This window comes from Chamaea fasciata, unplaced genomic scaffold (assembly GCF_029207755.1).
Source record: "Chamaea fasciata isolate MVZ Bird 193981 ecotype frontalis unplaced genomic scaffold, bChaFas1.0.hap1 SCAF_9, whole genome shotgun sequence".
NCBI lineage: Eukaryota > Metazoa > Chordata > Aves > Passeriformes > Sylviidae > Chamaea > Chamaea fasciata.
The window spans coordinates 18,446,275-18,466,817 of NW_027094094.1; the positions used below are offsets into that span (position 1 = coordinate 18,446,275).

The 20,543-nt window shown below is 41.3% G+C and overlaps 3 protein-coding genes across 8 annotated transcripts in view; 1 reads left to right on the top strand and 2 right to left on the bottom strand.

Moving 5' to 3' along the window:
- Positions 1–449: 449 nt before the first annotated feature.
- LOC136293685 (beta-microseminoprotein-like) lies at positions 450–2,996 on the bottom strand. Its single transcript, XM_066190620.1, has 4 exons — positions 2,990–2,996; positions 2,190–2,289; positions 1,698–1,800; positions 450–1,528 (listed from the first exon to the last, which is right to left on the bottom strand). The coding sequence occupies exons 1-4, from the start codon at positions 2,990–2,992 to the stop codon at positions 1,396–1,398; spliced, it is 339 nt and encodes a 112-aa protein (XP_066046717.1). The 5' UTR covers positions 2,993–2,996; the 3' UTR covers positions 450–1,395.
- Positions 2,997–6,169: 3,173 nt separating this feature from the next.
- Positions 6,170–10,487, bottom strand: LOC136293686 (beta-microseminoprotein-like). Of its 2 annotated transcripts, XM_066190622.1 has the most exons (4): positions 10,381–10,487; positions 7,885–7,984; positions 7,393–7,495; positions 6,170–6,530 (listed from the first exon to the last, which is right to left on the bottom strand). In XM_066190622.1, the coding sequence occupies exons 1-4, from the start codon at positions 10,381–10,383 to the stop codon at positions 6,401–6,403; spliced, it is 336 nt and encodes a 111-aa protein (XP_066046719.1). In that variant the 5' UTR covers positions 10,384–10,487; the 3' UTR covers positions 6,170–6,400. The 2 variants fall into 2 exon arrangements, with proteins under 2 accessions (XP_066046719.1, XP_066046718.1); XM_066190621.1 differs by lacking the exon at positions 10,381–10,487 and having other exon boundaries at positions 7,885–8,008.
- A 6,140-nt stretch (positions 10,488–16,627) lies between these two features.
- The window catches only part of WASHC2C (WASH complex subunit 2C), a 33,247-nt gene continuing 29,331 nt past the window's right edge, over positions 16,628–20,543 (top strand). For 3 of the 5 annotated variants that reach the window (XM_066191283.1, XM_066191286.1, XM_066191285.1), the window contains exons 1-5: positions 16,657–16,849; positions 17,274–17,438; positions 18,895–18,960; positions 19,398–19,571; positions 20,235–20,328. In XM_066191283.1, coding sequence (XP_066047380.1) covers positions 16,745–16,849; positions 17,274–17,438; positions 18,895–18,960; positions 19,398–19,571; positions 20,235–20,328 — 604 coding nt within the window. In that variant the 5' untranslated portion in view covers positions 16,657–16,744. The other 2 variants (XM_066191284.1, XM_066191287.1) reach the window with 2 other exon arrangements.

Genomic DNA, 20,543 nt, shown 5'->3' on the forward strand with positions numbered 1-20,543 from the left:
CTTAAGAAACTAAAATTTGGACTTACTCTGACAATAATGGGCTGTTTCTAAGGAGCTTTTATACTGTACAACCTGTGGGATATAAAAATGGCAAAAACTTATTCGCCGGTGTCTTACCAACACAAAGAATACTTCCCATTTGGAGAGGAAGTTTTGTTGGGATTTCTGAGGAAGTTACCAAAATTCAGCAAGTTTTTCTTTAGTCTCCTTGCTGTGAAAGATAGAAAAGAGAACTAGTACCTCTCTCTTTCTGCCCTACACATTTCATTAATTTTTGGTGGTACGTAAATAATAAAAAGAATTCAAAAGAGAATGAGTGATTTATTAGCCTGCTTTCCTGCAGATGGATAATCTCATGAATAAAAAATCCCAAACCAGTAAAAACTACCTGTGGCAATGTTGTTGAGTATTTCACTGCTCAGAGCAAGGGAGATTAAAGACTCCTGATCTTCATTGCGAAATTAGTTTTACTTAGAGGGAGAAAAAAGAAAAAGCAGTTTCGGTATTGGCAGCTACTCTGTTAATAGAAAAACAAATACAACTGCACATTGAGGCTAAAAAATGTCATTTTTAAAACATTTATATGCAATTTCTGGGTCTCAGTGAACACAGTCTATTCCCTGGAGCCTATGGGGCAAGACTCTACATTTCCTTGGCCTGCTAAACTCATCAGAATTAATTTTCTTTCTTCTCCAGTGTCAACTCTTGTTTATGCTTGAGCTGTTCAGATTCTGCTTCAAGTACAAGTGGTGGACAAGGTGCCCTTGCAGTGGAAGATGGGCTTCCCCACCCACAGATAAATTCTGGAAGGATGTGCTAATCACACAAATATGCTTGTTCTTCCCAGACCCAGAACCTTAAAGAATATATTCACATGAGATCTAGAGCCTATGTTAGATTCTTTTTTTGGTCATTCATTCACACTTTTACTAGTGCTGTCAGCAAATCAAAAATCTTCTTGCCCTAAGAAAGCCATCTTCATCTGTAAAAAAACTGGCATCCAGATTCTACAGAAACTCTTGGGACCTTACCGGTAATAAGGCTCTACGTCAAAATAAATACAGATCCGAAAAAGGAAACTAGTAGAATGAAAACCTACGTGATTTAAAAGTTAATTAAACACCTGTAAATCACTTAAAACACAAATTCTTAACAACTAATATTAAGAACATGAATATGGCCTTTCAATAGAAACGAATGTGCATCTGTAAGCTGAATCTGCACTCTATCTGATTATGCATCTTGTAAGCTGAATTAGGACAATTAGGAGGTTAGAAGTGAGCTACTGAAGTGCTGTCTTACAAAATTTTCCCCTGTCATCGTGCTTCTCTGTGATGGCAAAGCATCTGTAGGAAGGAGAAGAATTCCACAGTGCAGAGAGGTCTGGAGCAGGTGTCAGCCCACACGAGAATGAGGGGAATTACACATCTTTGAGGGGTCATCCCTCTGCACCACGTCATAGTCACAGCGCTTTTTGTTGAAAATGACTTTACAGTTCTTCTGGTCATAAGCAACAGGGGTATGAAAGCTGTGAGGGGCAAAGAGAAAGCAAATGTTAGCTTGAGAGCTTTCACTAGCTCTGTGACATGGGTCACAAGAAAAGGCTCTCTTGTGCCCTGACAAACCCATTTATCCCCACCAATGGAAAGATGTAGTCACCTTACAGGCAATGATGGTACCAGGAAGTTCAAACTTACAGGGAACAGCAATCCAAAAAATGCTTGCTGCAGAAGCATGTGTGGCAATCTTCTGTCCTCTCAATGTGTCCAAAGGGATACAGTTTTCCATTCATCTCACAGCCTGCAATAAGACAGCAGCAAAACAGAACAGGCTCTTTAGGCCTCCATCTAAAGGCTGAAGAGTTTAAAAATTATTTGAACCTTTCTGAAAGTGTGGTTCCGGGCAATAGTAAAGTACAAGGATTTTTACACTCTCAGCTCCTGGATGAGCTCCAAGTGCTGGAATAGCAATAGCAACCTACCACCAACTACAATAATATTGCTGCAACCATACACAGCCCAGGGGAAGACTTTGTTTTCCCCTACTTTTGACAGCTTGCTGCTGGAGCCCCCTATTTGTGTTTTTCCAATGTCATCCCCCTTTCTTGTATTTTGAGCCCTTTCTGGCAGCTCCACATAGGGCCAAACTACCACAGAGCAATCAGGTCAGAGGATCTTCCTTGTTTCTACCTTTGAAGGGCCTCTCTGGAATTTGACGTACACCAAAGCAGTATGCATCACTCAGGGTCACTATGATGCCCATTGCAACAAGGAAAGCCAGAAAGCTCTTCTGCAGAGAGAAAGAAGCAGGTGGTAATTCCTCCCCTGTTTATGAATCAACGTATATTATAGAAACCACTGCCTCCTCTGTAGAACCTGTGCCATTCCAGACATGCACATCAAAGGTAGCTCTTGATGTCTGTACCTTTGGGATCACGTGAGCACAATTTACATGAAAACTAGGCCATGGGACTTTTATCTATTTATCATTACCTAACCGTTGATTCAGATTCTGCAAACACCTTTGGCAGCTTGAAGAGCTGCAACAGGACACAATTTGAGGGATCAAAAGTGAAGAACAGAAAAAATACATGGACAAAATATAGACTTTTTCATTGTAAAATGACTATTTTTTAAACTGTACTTCACATTTCTGAGTTTTAAAAGCATAGTCCTAAATGTTTGCAAAATTCTGAGTGTTTTCACAAACATTTCTGAAGAAAGGATAACAGCCAGTGAAAGACTAAGACATAGCTGTACAGTGCATTGCAAAGAACTACAATGCAGAGAACAAAATTCACAGTCATGAAAAGTTCACAGACGTGTCTTCCTGTCTTTGCACCTTACAGATTTCAAATACAATATAGTCACACTTCAAATGCGTAACTAGAAGATTCTCTTAATCGCTCTCCTTTTGCAGTTTTAAAGCAAATACCTACCTGTATCCCCATTACAAATGAAACCCAAACCAATCTAACCCTTTGACTTACCATTGTAGAATGCTTGGCTTCCAAAGAGCTCTGAGTTTCCAGAGAAAGCTGAAGTTCTTTATGTGGAATCAGAGAGCAAATATTTTATGAAGCCTTTGTGTTGTGCAATTCAAGTCTAGGTGGAGGGAAAAAAAAAGCCTGCTCAATGCAAATGCAGTTATTTTGTAATATCCAAAGAAATCTCTGAAATTTTTCCAGCCAGCAATGAGAAAATGTTTGGTTTTGCAGAGCACTGACCTGGGGAAATTGTTGAGCCCAGAACTGGTATTCCGGTGAAGCATTATGATTAGAAAAATGCCTTTCCGATGGAATACAAATATAGATAGCTAAGCTGTAGACAGTATTATCCAGCTAGGTGATTTTTAGGTGGGGCAGAAATGCATGTGAAATCCATTCTGCTATCAGTGAGCTGGAACATGCTGAGCAATGCATCAGGTATCAATAGCAAATGGAGCTTTTGCCAGATCATTTCATACTCATGGTTAGTGCTGTGGTGTGCATTGAAATACCATCAAAGGTCCTTGGCCACACTAGGATCAAAACCTCTTAACATTGAGACCTTAGCTGAAGCTGGATCCCTTTACAACACTTCTCTTTCTCCTCCACCAAAATAAAATATAAATAACAATCTAATTTTCATAAATTTTAGAAGAAATATTTCCTCACTTATTTTGTGCGGCTTTGCTGGGAAAAAATTTGGAATTCTGGAATATTTCAATGTCACATGGCACGGTTCCAGGCTACAACAAGATAGATATTAATCTTGATGTATGCACTTCTCAATGCTTCAAATTAATAAGTATTCTATTAGGAATCTACAAGTTTTGTTACTCATTAAATTCTTTATTTTTAGAAATAAAATTTAAATACACCCATAAATTCTGAAAACCAAATTTTCTCAAGAAGCAGTTCTGTGAGCTACTTAAGCAGGAAGTCTTGACTTTGATTTCCATGCTCAAAGTATTACTTCTCTAAGAAGCTGCAGCTTCTTTTTCTCTATGCAAGAATATTCCTTCAGGTGCATCTGCTGGGGCTGTGTTCTGTGTAATTTTGACATGAACCAGCATAAAACCAGAAAAGTCATTTAGGACAAGTTTCAAAATTGTTCCTCTCCTGCAGAACACAAAAACCTTTTGGGCAAAACTTACTTTAGAACATTAAGCCACATGAGAATATTTGTTTTCACATGCTCAATTTAGAGGAATGATAGGATGGAATCAGTGAATGGGAGTAAAGACTTTAAAAAGGCATATGCAAATGTCTATACTGGGAAAATCTGAGCTAACGTTTTATTCTGTCCCCTAACCTTTTTCACCTTTACAGGAATCAGTTGTACAGAAGCACAGAGCTATTGACTGATACCCAGCTTGCAGCACAGAGAACTTTAAAATGTGAAGTATGTAATACCAGTGCCTGCAAAATACTTGGATTTTTTTCCCGAACCAAGGTATGTTACTTGCAGGTCTTAGAAACCTCTAAAAAACAGTTCAAAAGCAAATTACCAAAGCCAGAGAAAATACATCACATTTAATCTTCCTGATTTTAATAATGGCTCACAGAGCTTGAGATAGATTGTCTCGTGAAGGAAATACCCCTGCGGAATAAATGTAGATTGACACTTGATTTGGGGCCAAGTGAGGATCTCTGCACCAAGAATACTCAGCTGTGTGTAACCTCATACTTCTACAAGACAACAGATTTGTTGTGATCATGGAACTTCATTAAACAATCCACTTGCTTTGGAAGGTGTGTTTCTTTTCGAACCATGAAGCAGTCAACTAGACAAGACTGTTGTGGCTTTTTAATATCCAGTTCTGGAGTGGAGAGCTCCATGTAGAATAAGCATTTAACAGGATTTGTTGTCTGGTCTTGTATATGTGGGCACGTTCAGGACACTAGGCATTGCAAGGTGGGAGATTTGATTTCCAAGCCCTGCTTTGAAGCTGAACTTCATTCTCCTGTGGATGTGGGGGATTGCTGTACTGAAGAGACAGAAGGCATCTGCTGTATTAGTACCTCAAGCTCTGCTGCCATGAGGAAGCGTGTCTCCAGGGGCTGATCTAGATCTCTTTTTCAGTGTAGATGAGAACCACTAAAGCAGCACAGTGTGTGCAGACTTTGAAGATCAGGGCTTTGCAGAGGACAAGTCAGAGTACCAGAGTTTAAATTTTAATGTTGCTTTAAACTTCAGGTCTGGTCAGAGTGGGCAATGGACATGAACAGTTGCTGCCAATGTTGGGTGATGACATTGATGAAAATAAGGGGAAAAATGGGAGAAAGATGATGAGGATGTTATCTCATCCTGACTGATTTTTCTGAGGTGTTAGAAGCACTGGCCCTGTCAAAAGTCCACGCACCCTGAATAGGAACCATTGTACAGCATGTCCCAAATAGTGCATCACTTCAAAGTTATAATGGATTTTGACACCCGGCTAGAAGACGTAATAGATGCAGCGTATAAATTCGCGTATTAAAATTGTATGTGGTAAAATTATACATTGTAACTAAAACCTGGATTCTCAGTAGCAATCCAAGGGTATCTCCAAAATTCCAAAGTCCATTGTCCAAGCTGTAAAACCACAAAATTTGCAACAGAAACAGTGAAGATAACCTGGAGATGGCCCATTAATCAAGGGTGGGCTGCACTTTCACAGCTACTCAAGAATCTGATATTGATGTTGGTGGAAAATCTAGGAGATGAGTTCATCAAGTGCCCCAAAAGAAGATGTGGGAGATCTTTTGGGACATCTTTTCAATTTACCAGGAAATCCTTTCAAAACCTCACTCGGAGAAAAAAGAATACATGAATATTTGGACTTTTCAATGGACATTGCCTCCGGGCAGAAAAACTGTATAAAAACCCTGCACTGAGACCCAGAATTTGTGGGAAGATTGAAAGGCACCTTTGCTGCCATCCCACTGCCCACTCAACATTCGATTGATGTTGTCCTGATTTATCATGGCGTTTCAAAATTGATTTCTGAAATTGCTAAATAAATCTTTGAATTTTGGATTGACTCTTAATCATTTATAACAAAGAGAACCTGTATAGCATGGCAGCCACTTGTGCCAGAGTACTGGTGCACAGCATGTCAGAATAGAGAGCCAAATACGTTTCTTTCTCAAAGAAGGTGACATTTCTCCATGTCACTGCAAACAACAAAACATCAATATGAAACATTTATGGATGTTTCACCTCAATTTATTGTCATCAACAAATGCAGTAATGGCAGATAGTAGACACTCTAATTATGCATCTAGTAAGCTGAATTAGGACAATTAGGAGGTTAGAAGTGAGCTACTGAAGTGCTCTTTTACAAGATTTTCCCTTGTCATTGTGCTTCTCTGTGATGGCAAAGCATCTGTAGGAAGGAGAGGAATTCCACAGTGCAGAGAGGTTTGGAGCAGGTGTCAGCCCACACGAGCATAGACAGGGCATATCTTTGAGGGGTCGTCCTTCTGTACCACGTCATAGTCACACTGCTTTTTGTTGAAAACGACTTTACATTTCTTGTTGTCATAAGCAACAGGGGTATGAAAGCTGTGAGTGGCAAAGAGAAAGCAAATGTTAGCTTGAGAGCAATAAAAGTTTGAATACTTCAGTGATTATAACCAGAACTACTGCTGAGTAAGAGAGGTCTGAAACTGTGACTAAGGGCAGCTGAGCTAGCTTGACTACCACACTGCTGCAGCTTTCAGAGCCTCAAATAATGCCCTGTGCACTGCACTGTGTAGATGTACCAGGATGCTCAGCACTGGCAAAGGGATTTCTAGCTCAGCACTCTGCAGTGTGACATAAACATGGGCTTCATATTTTCTCTTTTTTCCTTTAATTTTTCATTATTTCCAGTTTGCCTAGGATGTGGTGGCTGCTCCCTGACAGACTGTGCCACCTAAACAAAGATCATCATCAAGATATTTTGGACCTTTGAGAAAGCAGGTGGAGAAAAGGAGAATGCTGGAGAGATACATGACAGCAGAGCCTTGTCATTCTACATTTAGCATATTCACTGGAGAAAAGTACCTCAGAAAAGGGATTCAGATCATCATAAGCTCCTTAGGGAAACTTCATTTAAGTCACTCCTCCCTACCCTCACTTTGGCAGCTAATGAAAGACTTAACTGCAGTGAAAGAGGGGCTCACAGGTTCCTTTAAAATTAAAAGCAAGCTCCACCTGGATGTGTCTGGAAAGGCTTGTGTCCACTCCCAGTCAGCAGAAAATGAGCTAAGGCGAACACAGATAAGGATCCAAACAATCAAGAGCTTTATGTGGCTTTCACTAGCTCTGTGACATGGGTCACAAGAAAAGGCTCTCTTGTGCCCTGACAAACCCATTTATCCCCACCAATGGAAAGATGTAGTCACTTTACAGGCAATGATGGTACCAGGAAGTTCAAACTTACAGGGAACAGCATTCCATTGCAGCTTCGCTGCAGAAGCATTTGTAGCAATCTTCTGTCCTCTCAATGCGTCCAAAGGGATACAGTTTTCCATTCATCTCACAGCCTGCAATAAGACAGCAGCAAAACAGAACAGGCTCTTTAGGCCTCCATCTAAAGGCTGAAGAGTTTAAAAATTATTTGAACTTTTCTGAAAGTGTAGTTCCGGGCAATAGTAAAGTACAAGGATTTTTACACTCTCAGCTCCTGGATGAGCTCCAAGTGCTGGAATAGCAATAGCAACCTACCACCAACTACAATAATATTGCTGCAACCATACACAGCCCAGGGGAAGACTTTGTTTTCCCCTACTTTTGACAGCTTGCTGCTGGAGCCCCCTATTTGTGTTTTTCCAATGTCATCCCCCTTTCTTGTATTTTGAGCCCTTTCTGGCAGCTCCACATAGGGCCAAACTACCACAGAGCAATCAGGTCAGAGAACCTTTCTTGTTCTTACCATCTTTGGCCTCCCCTGGCTTGTGAATTTTCCTCCAGCAGTGTGCATCACTCAGGGTCACTATGATGCCCATTACAACAAGGAAAGCCAGAAATGTCTTCTGTAAAAGAAACACAGAGCTCATGCCATGCATTTTAATCCACATTGACTAGCTCCGTTTTCAAAAGCTGTCACTGAACCTGAATCAAAATTAGAAATAACCTCATGTGTATTATGTGTACATGAAAATAATTGGAAAGTACATTTCGGATGTTTCCCTGCATTGATGGCTTCTTCATTTAGGTGGGAAGATATAAAACAGTGTGATATTACCATGTCAGCAGCATCACTCCCTGCCAAAATTCAGTCTCTAGAAATCACACAAAACTTCAATAGTATTACAAACTTGAAAGCCCTGTCAAGCTCTTGTGAGTAGTTTATTTATTGCCTTTGAGTCAGCTTCAGCTATTTTTTCCAGAAAATCTTTGTCAAGCATCCCATTACTTCACTTTTGGGTACAGCAATTGCTTCACATTTTGCAATGGAGAGATCTCAGATCTAAATCTATTTCAGTAGGTTTTTTGACACAGGTGGTGGGTTAGAGAATAGAGAGATATATGTGTGTCTTTTGGCAAAATTTGAGTGCTGTACATTGTACTTAGCATCACCTCAGCCATCTTGTCAAACCATGCAGACACAGGTTGGGATTTAACACAGGATGCACTTCCTTTTGTCCAGTGGGGGCAACAGCAAAGCATCTGTAAGACACCTTCAGGTACGTCCCCTGGGACCTGCTGGACATCCAGAACTTTTTTAGAAAAAGCCTGCATGACTTTGTAATGATTGTTTTACCAGGGTAGAGGGACTGGAGAAGCAGGAGAGAGCACAGGTTTATTTTGATGGGTTGCTCCAGCTGAATAACTTAAAGGAAAAGTTTAGGAGTAGCCAGAGACTGAGAAGCAAAGGAGGAAGTTATTTACATTTTCTTGATAGGACTTGCAGGCTAACGAGAAAGGATTTCAAATTAGTAGATATTTCCAAGTTACTGTTCTGAACTTCAGAAGCTATTGCTGAGGCTGTTGATGGTTGAAACTGAGTTTAAAATACCAGTGAGAGGCTTGGCTTACTTGAATTAGAATGCCATATGACATTGAGAGGTTCTGAGCCTCAGGCAGGAGGTGAGTCAAGGAGAAACACCTCTGTCTGCTGTAAAAAAAACTTGATATTTTAATCATTGATGTCCAGCTTTCTTATGGGACTAAGTGACATTGACAGTGTAGTGAAAGCAAGGAGGAGAAGGGTTTAAGGAGTGGTCTGGGAAGGGGGTAATGCTTCATTTTCATTGTGTTTCTGTGATGTGGAGTTCCAGAGGCTTTAGGCTAGAATAGACACAGTTGTCATGCAGAGCACCACAGCCAGAATGGGAGAAGTTCAAGACTGAAAAAGTGAAAGACTGAAACTCCTGAAGCGTGCGATTCTGTGGCGCCTGGGTCAGGTGTTTGCAACAACACAGGTAGTCCATGCCATGTCAATCATGTCTGAATAGGAAATACAAAAATCCTTCATTTGTTCTGCTGTTGTCTGTTAATGTTTTATCATTTTTTCCCTCCAGCATTTTCCTTATCATGCTATTCCTAGAAATGCCAGTCACACGAGCTTGGGCATGCTCCTCTCTCTAAAGATCAAAGTTTTAGATCTTCAACTAAAACTAAACAGAAACCTATAAGGAAGCTTGTGGTGTTCAGTCAGATGTCTCAATGTGCTTTATGTTGCAACAAGCAAATGATTTGTCAGCAAAGTAACACGAACTTAGCAATAAAGCTTAAGCAGAGAAAAAAGCAAATGGTAATTCCTCCCCTGTTTATGAATCAACGTATATTACAGAAACCACTGCCTCCTCTGTAGAACCTGTGCCATTCCAGACATGCACATCAAAGGTAGCTCTTGATGTCTGTACCTTTGGGATCACGTGAGCACAATTTACATGAAAACTAGGCCATGGGACTCTTATCTATTTATCATTACCTAACCGTTGATTCAGATTCTGCAAACACCTTTGGCAGCTTGAAGAGCTGCAACAGGACACAATTTGAGGGATCAAAAGTGAAGAACAGAAAAAATACATGGACAAAATATAGACTTTTTCATTGTAAAATGACTATTTTTTAAACTGTACTTCACATTTCTGAGTTTTAAAAGCATAGTCCTAAGTGTTTGCAAAATTCTGAGTGTTTTCACAAACATTTCTGAAGAAAGGATAACAGCCAGTGAAAGACTAAGACATAGCTGTACAGTGCCTTGCAAAGAACTACAATGCAGAGAACAAAATTCACAGTAACCCTCACAGACGTGTCTTCCTGTCTTTGCACCTTACAGATTTCAAATACAATATAGTCACACTTCAAATGCGTAACTAGAAGATTCTCTTAATCGCTCTCCTTTTGCAGTTTTAAAGCAAATACCTACCTGTATCCCCATTACAAATGAAACCCAAACCAATCTAACCCTTTGACTTACCATTGTAGAATGCTTGGCTTCCAAAGAGCTCTGGGTTTCCAGAGAAAGCTGAAGATCTTTATGTGGAATCAGAGAGCAAATATTTTATGAAGCCTTTGTGTTGTGCAATTCAAGTCTAGGTGGAGGGAAAAAAAAAGCCTGCTCAATGCAAATGCAGTTATTTTGTAATATCCAAAGAAATCTCTGAAATTTTTCCAGCCAGCAATGAGAAAATGTTTGGTTTTGCAGAGCACTGACCTGGGGAAATTGTTGAGCCCAGAACTGGTATTCCGGCGAAGCATTATGATTAGAAAAATGCCTTTCCGATGGAATACAAATATAGATAGCTAAGCTGTAGACAGTATTATCCAGCTAGGTGATTTTTAGGTGGGGCAGAAATGCATGTGAAATCCATTCTGCTATCAGTGAGCTGGAACATGCTGAGCAATGCATCAGGTATCAATAGCAAATGGAGCTTTTGCCAGATCATTTCATACTTATGGTTAGTGCTGTGGTGTGCATTGAAATACCATCAAAGGTCCTTGGCCACACCAGGATCAAAACCTCTTAACATTGAGACCTTAGCTGAAGCTGGATCCCTTTACAACATCTCTCCTTCTCCTCCACCAAAATAAAAAAAATTGTCTCAAACCAAAACCCTGCTGTTACTCCTGTGGAACTCTTCTGGCTTTGACCTGAATAATCATCGTAGAGTATATGATCACTTTTAAATGTGCACTTTCCCAAGAAGTGATAAATTTCAGAGCGCTAATCAAGTACTCTGCTTTCCCTTACTCCTACAAACTCTTTGCAGAGAGCAATATCCACCTGTGGCCCTGCCTACATTTAAAATACTTTGTTACAGATGCTGCCAAGCAATTTGAAACTCATTCCTGTGGGAGACTCATCATTTCCTGCAGGAAATTTAGCCTATGAGGTTTAGAGACTGAAAAAATAAGCTGAATCATTTGGGAATTTTCTTCTTAGAGTAAATTAAACACAGAGTTATATGTGTATATAGAAACCTGACCTGATCTTTGGGGTTTTTTTCTGATATAATCACTAAATTTTGAAACTTCATTTTAACAAAAGTCAAGTTTTCACTGAAAAAATTCAATAAATATCCTTTCTGATCCTTTGTTTCTGGCATGGTAGATAACAGTACTTTATCATCCAAGTCTTCCTCTTGTCCATGTTTAGAGAGTATTGAGTCTGCTTACAACCTTTCTCCAGTGAGTACAGCAGTTTTCATCTTCAATTCTGTAACATAAATTCATTTTCATTCATGCCACCCATTTCTACACAGTCTCCAACCTTACAGTATCTCATTTCAAATCTGAATATAAAATAAGGTATAAAAGCATGTATGTGCTGTGGAAACAACCTCAGATACTATGAAGGACATAATGCCTTTCCTGTATATGTATCCAGGCACTTCATCAGATGTCTTAAGCGCCACATTGTTCTAGATAAAAAACACTTGCTTTCCATCCCTAAATTTTTCTCAGGGGCACTGTTGTCAATAAAAATTTTATGCTTTACAGAATTGTTAAAAAATCCTATTCCTCCAAAATTAAAACAAACAAACAAACAGAAAAAAAAACAAACCAACAACAACAAAAAAACCCCACCAAGAAAACATATCTAAAGCATGAACTAAGTAGGCACAGTTCACTTTGCCATTAAGATGACCAGACATAGTTATTCTTTGGCACATTAAGTATCATTTGCAAACTCTATCAGTGATGATTGTGTATCTTTTCCCAGATCTCTTGATATAAGGCTTTCACATAAATGTAGAGAAACTGTGGGCGATGTGCACCATCCTGTGTCTTGTACCACTGTAAAAGCATTCCCTTTCTTTCACCTGCCATGTGCAGGCTTTGCTACCACCAGGTCACCCTGGGCTGAACAGGAAATTTTATGCCAGTCCTTTTGTGGCTTTTTGATACAGACCTCAAAGCAAGACTGGTTTTGCTTTCAAAGTGCTTGTTAGGCACAACACCTTAGTCTTCTGCCAATGATTTCCTGGCAAAGATGCCGGAGCCCTGCCAGCTGTGCTGCAGACTGTCTGCTGTAGGCTGACACTTCTGAGTGCCGAAACGCCTGCCTGAGGATACGCAGATCTTGCTTTAAAAGACTTTAGTCCCTTCTTAAAGTCTTAGATCTGGCTACATCTCCAGTGAATTCCTCTTTTCAATACACTTTTTTTTTCAGGGATCACTGCTTCCATAGCACTGCACTGATTTCACCAGAGCATGCAGAGTTTTTAAGAGGGGATAATAAGAAAGATGAGGAGGGCAGTGACTGGACAAGGGGTAATGATTCTAAAGTGAAAGAGGGCATGTTTAGAATTGTTATTATGAAGAAATTCTTTACTGTAAGGGTGGTCAGACACTGGAATAGGTTGCCTAGAGAACTTGTGGATGTCCCATCCCTGGAAGGGTTTAAGGCCTGGCTGGATGGGGCTCTGAACAACCTGGTCTAGTGGAAGGTGTACCTGCCAATGGCTGGAGGTTGGAATGAGATTATCTTTAAGGTCCCTTCCAACTCAAACCATTCTATGATTTGGTGTTCTTACTTTCCATCAAAAAAACCTGGTGTCCTCGTGGTGGATTAATATTCAGTGAGAGAATAAGCTTTTTGCAAAGTCCACCCCTGATTCCATAGAACTTAGATATATCATGCAGATAAATATTTGCACAGTAAGTCATGCAGATAACTAAATCTCCAATACACTGGAAACACAATCTTTAGCTTAAACAGGTTTGAATCTACTGAAGAAAGCTGAAAAACTCCCATTAACTTCTGCAGCCTTCAAACTAGATTTTAGGGCTTGGGTCAAGCAAAGCACTTATGTATATCCTTAGTTTGAGCCCTCTGGATAGTTCCATTGTCTGCAGTGCAGCCACTCTGTTCTCAAGCACACACTCAGTGAAAGGCTTTCCTGGGTCTAACCTGGAACATAAGTTCACAGTCATCCTGGCTCTATCTTGCTCTATCAACTATCATATCTCAATTAATATGAGAAATTTAATTTCTTGATCTGTTTACAAAAGTGGGAGGGTAGCACTACTTCATTAGTCCTATGAGTTTCATGTTTCAAAGTTTTGCTAAAGATTAAAGCAGAAAACCATGGAACTGTGATTCAGGATTTTTCTTCTGTTTCTTCATTCTGAAGCTAACTTGATGCATGATTTTGGGTGACTCCCTTAAGTGTGTCAGAGATTTCAAGTTTCAGAGCTTATAACCTGAATAAAGGAATTCAGAAACCAGAGCCAACACAGAAGTTTCCCTATTCCTGACATAGTAGGTATTCCTACACCTCACCAAGGATCTCCAGAGTAAGGCCTGTTCTCCAAGCCCATGATTTTACCACTAGCTATGAACTTTTCAGATCAAAGAAGGATCAAACTACAAACCAATGAAGTCATGTGTCTGAGTCCAGGTTCATTTATAGGGTTAGTTGCTTTACTGTGGGTTTTGTTTTTCTCCCTTGATTTCTAGTTACCTGAACTGAATTTATCAGACTAGTTTTTTTTACTGCTTGCACAACTTATTGCAGAAAGTCATGTCACTCAATATAGTAAGGTCTTTTTAGGTGACCTGAGTAATCATAGCTGCTTATTTCTTATTTCTTATGAGTTATAACTATTTATAGGAAACCTGATTTTGAATTCCCTGAAATTAATAAATACACTAATAGGCAAGTGGTGTGTTCTGTCATTGCATTACCCAGCAATGAATGCCAAGCAGAAGGGGAAGTTCCTCTGGAGGTTTCAGGCTCCTGTGCTGGTCCAGTGACAGCACGTGTACTTATTTCTAGCTACAGATATTCCTTTCTACACTGAGTCTGAGGCATCTTCAAGCCCTGACATTGCTTGACACCCCCAAGACTTTTTGCAGCCTGCAGATAATGCAGGTGCTGGGACTATCTCTTGGAGACAGAGGAATTCTGGAAATTGCTGGGCTTAAACAAACACATCTGTCTCTATACCAAGACATACAGCACTACTGAGCATGAGAGCAAGGAGTGGCCGAGGAAATGAAGAACAATGCACAAATTGTATTGTAGTTCTTTCCCATGGGATGCAGAAGCTTAACTTTTAATTGTACATTGACTTTTTTATGTTTGCATCCTGTTCTAAGGTTATAAAAACATATTTACTTTCTGTTAGCTACTGGGAATGCGGGCTGCAGTATTCTCTTTACCTTGTAAATATTTGTGAATTTAACCAAGTGCTCTGGCATAGCTTTAAGCATGGAGGTCAGAGACCTCAGCCGCGTATGGTCCTACATGTTCTGGTTCTTAATCTGCAGATTAGTGCCTGGTGACATATGTGATTTTGTGTCACATAATCATTTAGAGAGTTCTGAGGGGAACACCAAGTGATTTTTCTTGCTGTCTTGCTGTCTTTTCTCTAAACTTTAAATGGAACCCATCTAAATTTCTGTCTAAAAGGAATTTTAGGATGAAATGCTTTTTGTAACCCTGTCTGTGATGTTTAGGACAGGACTTCTAGAAAGCGGATTTTTGTTGTGCCATTCATAATCTTGACTCAGAGACTGGTGTATCACAAATAAACAGTTTCCCCTAAGGAACCATTCAGGTTGTAGCCATCATGCTGGGCTTTTTATGGAAACTGTTCTGCAAGATCCCCAGACCAGAAGCTACCCAATGCTAAGACCCTACATTTTGCAGTATCAGTGCACAAAGGGCACATAGATCTCATGTTTTATCATGCACAAATTCCTGTGAAAGTAGAGCTCTGCATTCTCAACAAAGGGGATTCACATGTCAATGAATATGGAAAGTAATTAAAGGCAAGCTTTTCTGGTTGTTGGAATGTTGCGGAGGAAGAAACTATGGCAAAATACTAAAAGGCTTTGAGAATAATTTTTTAATAATCCCATCTGTGGTTTTTAACAGTCTTGCTCAATACTAACCTGGGCTAGTATTTTTCTACTTGTCCTTTCTTAGTTCCTGCTTTATTCTCTGTTTATTAAAATTCTTTAAATTCTACTAAGTTTGAAGGTCTGAGCCAGTATTGTAATAGAATCACAGAAAAATGGAGTTGAAAGGAATACCGTGATACTTTGCTTTTAGAAGTTTCTGTGTCCCTTACCTAGCAATGTATTTCCAGTATCTGAATGTAGCTATTAAATCAATATATAAGAACTTGGAGATCGTGCATGTTTTTTCTTATTTGAGGACCCAAGTAAGATCAATCAGTGCCCTGGTTCCACATGAGTGGTGTCTTTGTAGTCAAGCGAAGTAAATGAATAAACTCCATGTGCTAATATAAAGGTTGGATTATTGCCAGTGGATTATTTAGCTACCACCTGGAAGAACAGGCTGTTTTATTGTCATTTGCTTTCTCACAAATTCACTTGTAGTAAAGACCATATGAAATACAGTGGTATGAAAGACTTTTTTATCCACTGGGGAAAAAAAATAGCAAGAACAGGAGATGTTAGTGGAGGTGTTTAACCTCAGAGGCCTAGGGATAACTGAATTCCAGTTTGGCGATTTGCATTGTATATTTGTTCGTGTTAGTGTGTTTTCTCCTAGCAAATCCTGGAATTCTGCCATGAGTTTATTAAGGCTCATTCATTTTAAAACTAAGGAGATTTTATTTGGCTTAAGATAAACCTTGCATTTACTACAGTAAGAAAAATTGGAGGAAAGAGTCCCTTTTTACTGGTAAGCCTGGGCATCAGCAGACCCCGGTGCAGCGCTCCAGCGGGGAATGATGCGCGGCAGACCCTTCTGCTTCCTTCCACTTGTTCCCCGCGTAGCGCAGAGCGCGCCGCGCACGTGTCCCTTACAGCCGTGTCCCTTACAGCCGTGTCCCTTACAGCCGTGACCCTTAAAACTGTGTCCCTTAAAGCGTGTGTCCCTTACAGCCGTGTCCCTTACAAGCCGTGTCCCGTCTCAGTGCTGGGTGTCAGACCCTGGACACAGCTGCGGCGGCCGGACCCGGGAGAGTCATGGGAGGGGACGGGACGGGACGGGACGGGATGCGATGAGATGGGATGCGGTGGGAGAGGACGGGATGCGGTGGGAGGGGACGGGATGCGGTGGGAGGGGACGGGATGCGGTGGGAGGGGACGGGATGCGGTGGGAGGGGACGGGATGCGGTGGGTGGGGACGGGATGCGGTGGCTCCGCCCACCCTCCCGCGCGCGCCGCCTGGCGCCCCCTGGCGGCACTGCGGCGCGCGCGGGCGGGTCGGGTCACGTGACGGCGCTCAGCTGACCGCGGGCAGCGGCGGCGCGAGCCCAGGGTGAGCGGTCGGGCCGGGCCGGGTGCGGCGGCGGCGGCGGCGCCTGCGGCCCCTGCGGCCCCGGCCCCGGCCCCGCTGCTCACTGTCCTTCTCCCGCAGATGAACGGGGACGTGGCGGAGCCAGCGCCGGTGTGGGAGCGGCCCTGGTCCCTGGACGAGATCCGTAAGGGCAGCCAGAGCTGGTCCTTGGCCTCGGACGCCGGGGTGAGCCGTGCGGCCGGGACCGGGCCTGAGCCCGGCACCGGAGGGGTGCGCGGGCCGCGGCCTCCCCGGGCCTGGGGCCGTGTGCGGGGCGGTGCTGCCGCCCGCTGGCCGGGGAGCGGCCGGGGCGCTCGAGACGGGCCTGCCGCGGGAGGAACGCAGCCTCCCGGGGCCCGGCCGCTCTCTCGTTCCTATAACCCTCTGGTCCGGGCAGGAAAACTGAAATGAGGAGGTGGCCCGAACGGAGAGGCAGAATGAAGTGGCTGAGACTTGGTCCTGTGTGTGTGCGTGGGAGTGTTTCAGTCTAACGTGCATGTATTTCGGTCCTCGCTTGAAGTGTATGATCAGTTCTGCCTGTCTTACAAACGGTGCCAAAAGGAAAAAGAGTTGGATGCTGACTATTGCTTTCCTTTGTTGTTGTCAACAGCTGCTGCATTTTCTACAAGAGTTCTCACAGCAAACCATTTCCAGGACACATGAAATCAAAAAACAGGTGGACGGATTGATTAGTGAAACAAAAGCTACAGACTGTCGCCTTCATAATGTCTTCAATGACTTTCTTATGTTGTCCAACACGCAGTTCATAGAGAATGTGAGTGTATTCTACTACAACACCAAACTTGTGCTTCAGGCATTGTCATTGTCTCTTAATGTAGTGTGGAGAGGTGATTTAGCTTTCTAGCAAGTGTAATGCTGATTTAGAAATGAAGTGACTTTTAATTGCATTCTGTTAAAGGATATCCTAATTCCCGTGTGTGATCACTATCCAATACTGGCAGGTTCCCTTTGCCTTTTCAGCGACACCTTCCTTCCTTGCTAATACAGTTTTGGAACTGTGAATGAATTTGGAATTCTGGGATGTCTTGGTTTATCTTCACAAGTTGCACAAATGTAGCATTTGTCAGCACTTACTTGTCTAAATATGAGGAATGTTATACAGTGCTGTAAATCTGCCTAATGGTGTTATTTTACTCCAAAAGCATTTGGTATTAAAGGTGTTGGCCTGCAAGCAATTGTCCCCTTTGTGTGGTCATGACAAGCATATTTTATGGTTAATGTTGCCACTTTATAGATATCTCTATTTTGAAAGATAAAGCTATACTTGAAAGCCTGTCGCAACATTGTATCACTAGAAATATGTGTCTAATTAAGATGGAGAGCTTAAATAGTATTTCAGATTTTTGGAGGATTTTTAGCACTGTGAGTTTTATCAGGTGTTTTGTTTTGATCGGCATTATTTCAGGCCATACGTGTCTCATTGTGGCATTATTATTGGAAAGATGGTGGCAGGAGAAAAGATGGAAAACTGGTTTTATATTCTGGGAGGTTTTGGTGGTAGCGGATTTTTTCAGAGCTGCAGTGTCTTTTCTGACCTAGCCTGGTTGTTCAGCATAATGATTCTGCTGAGAACAGTTTGTACCAAATGTTTTAAATCTCGTGTGCTTACAGCTGTTTGTTCCCAAATTAAGCTGCACAGAAATAGATCTTCATTTCTGATTCTCAGTTCAGTTAGTGAGAGATCTGTCTCTTCCCAGAGGATAACTGCACCTGTGTTTGAGATCTGGATTTAGGTTTGCAGCTTCCATGGAGATCTTTTATTGCCCTTTGTCTCCTCAGAGCTGGTCCTACAAAAGAATGCTAAAAGAGCTGGATGTGAGGGATCATGAGAACAAACTGAAGGTTGAGGGATGTTGTGAACCCTCTCTGTGAGTATGGAAGGAAAGCTACTAAATTACAGAAAGTTAAAGGAAAGTAGACAGCCTCTAAGTAAACTATAGGTTTCACTCTGAAGGTGTCTAGACCAGCTTTATGTTGGAAAGGTTAAAACAGTGCCTTTTTTTTATCATGTTCAGGTTAGTCTGTTAGCAAACTTGAATTACCTCAGTTGCACTGAGAGGCTGCTTATGGTACTTGACATCATCCATGGCTTCCTTGAATTAATGTGTAATTAATTATATATTAACAGTGTATTTTGTGGTGGTACCCATGGTTTAGCCCCTGCAGCAGTACATTGCTCTTACATGAATTAATTTTGCTTGACTTTTCAGAGAGTATATGATGAAGAAGTGGAAGAGCCTATTCCCAAAGCTGATGTTGGAGACAAAACAGAGCAGGTAATTAACTTCAGCTGCCTTGAGTGCTACTTTCTCATTTTCAAACTTGTTTTGCTTACATTTACAGCTTACAAACCAAACTCCTTCCTTTCTCTCTGTTGAATAGTGTGTGTCACTCAGACATAAAGTTGACAGTGATATTGGAGGCTACTACAACGTGTGATCATTTGTTAGGGTCTCCCCAAGCTCAGTCCTGTATCCAGCAGACCAGACTTATGCACTGATTTGGTCAAGTGGTTATGCATCTCTGTTTCTGGAGTGATGAAAATGAATTAAGTTAAGCAAAAGAAAAAAAAAACAACGTGATTGTCCTTCTAGTGCACACAGTGAAAAAGCTTTCATTGTGCTAATTTGAAATTAACATTTTGTAGGTATGATGTGGTAAGATTGAGTGTTAAGTAAAATGCAATGAACTTGTGTTTTTTCTGTTATTAAAGGAAAAGACACGGGAACAGAAAGAAGCTGATCTAATCCCTAAAATTCAAGAAGCAGTGAATTATGGGTTACAGGTTCTGGACAGTGCATTTGAACAGCTAGATATCAAAGCAGGGAACTCTGACTCAGAAGAAGAAGAAAGTAACGAAAGAGTGGAGCTGATACTTGAGCCAAAGGTACAGGGGCCTGTTCTTGCTGGGTTTGTTTTGCTTTCTTGGACTTGCTCTTTGCTTCTATCAGCTGTATAACTGCCTTAGTGTAAAATTGATGTTAGCGAAACCTGTTACCTAAAAAGAGGATTTGATGACTGCATCTGAAGTGCTCTCTGCTGAGCTACTCCTTGTGTAACCTGCTTGTCTTGCGATGCAATACCCTACCAGCATTAAGGTATGGCATCCTAAAGAAAGTTAGTGTAATGGAGTGTACTTTGAAGGGGAAGCCTCAGTTCTGTGTGGGAGTGGGATACATATAGATTTCATGCTTTTTAGGTACAAACCATATCTTTATAGGTGGTTTTTACTGTCCCAATAATTAAAAATCCAAGGTCCAGGTTTTGGGAGAAGACTCATGCCTGTAGGTCTTTGCGAGGATATTCTCTATTAGATAGCATGTAGAAAACGAGCTGGGACTACACAAACAGAAGTAACCACTTTCTTTGAGAGGAATAAACCTTAGCTAGCCCATCCAGTTGTATGTTGACTTGAAGCATATATTTGGTGGGACTCTAAACAAGCTTGTATCTTCCTTGAGTTAAAACAAGGGGTGTAAGACTTCTGCCTCTGTCAGCCATGTAGGGCTGTTCTGAGATGTCAGAAACACCTGATGATGTCTCTTTCCAGGATCTCTATATTGACAGACCTTTACCTTACTTGATTGGCTCTCAGCAGTTTATGGAACAGGATGATGTTGGCCTTGGAGATCTCTCTAGTGAAGGTATGTGCTGGAACGACCTTTCATTTCTATACAAGTAATTAGTTCCTAATCCAAGATTTTTGACTGTTTTAAATCACTGCTTCGGTTATCCTGTGTACTGTTCTTATATGTTTATATGTACTGTTCTTATATGTTTATGTTAATTAGCTGGGGAAAAACATATTCATCATGGTGTAACAACCACTTTTCCGGTATACAAAGCAGTAACCTCTCAG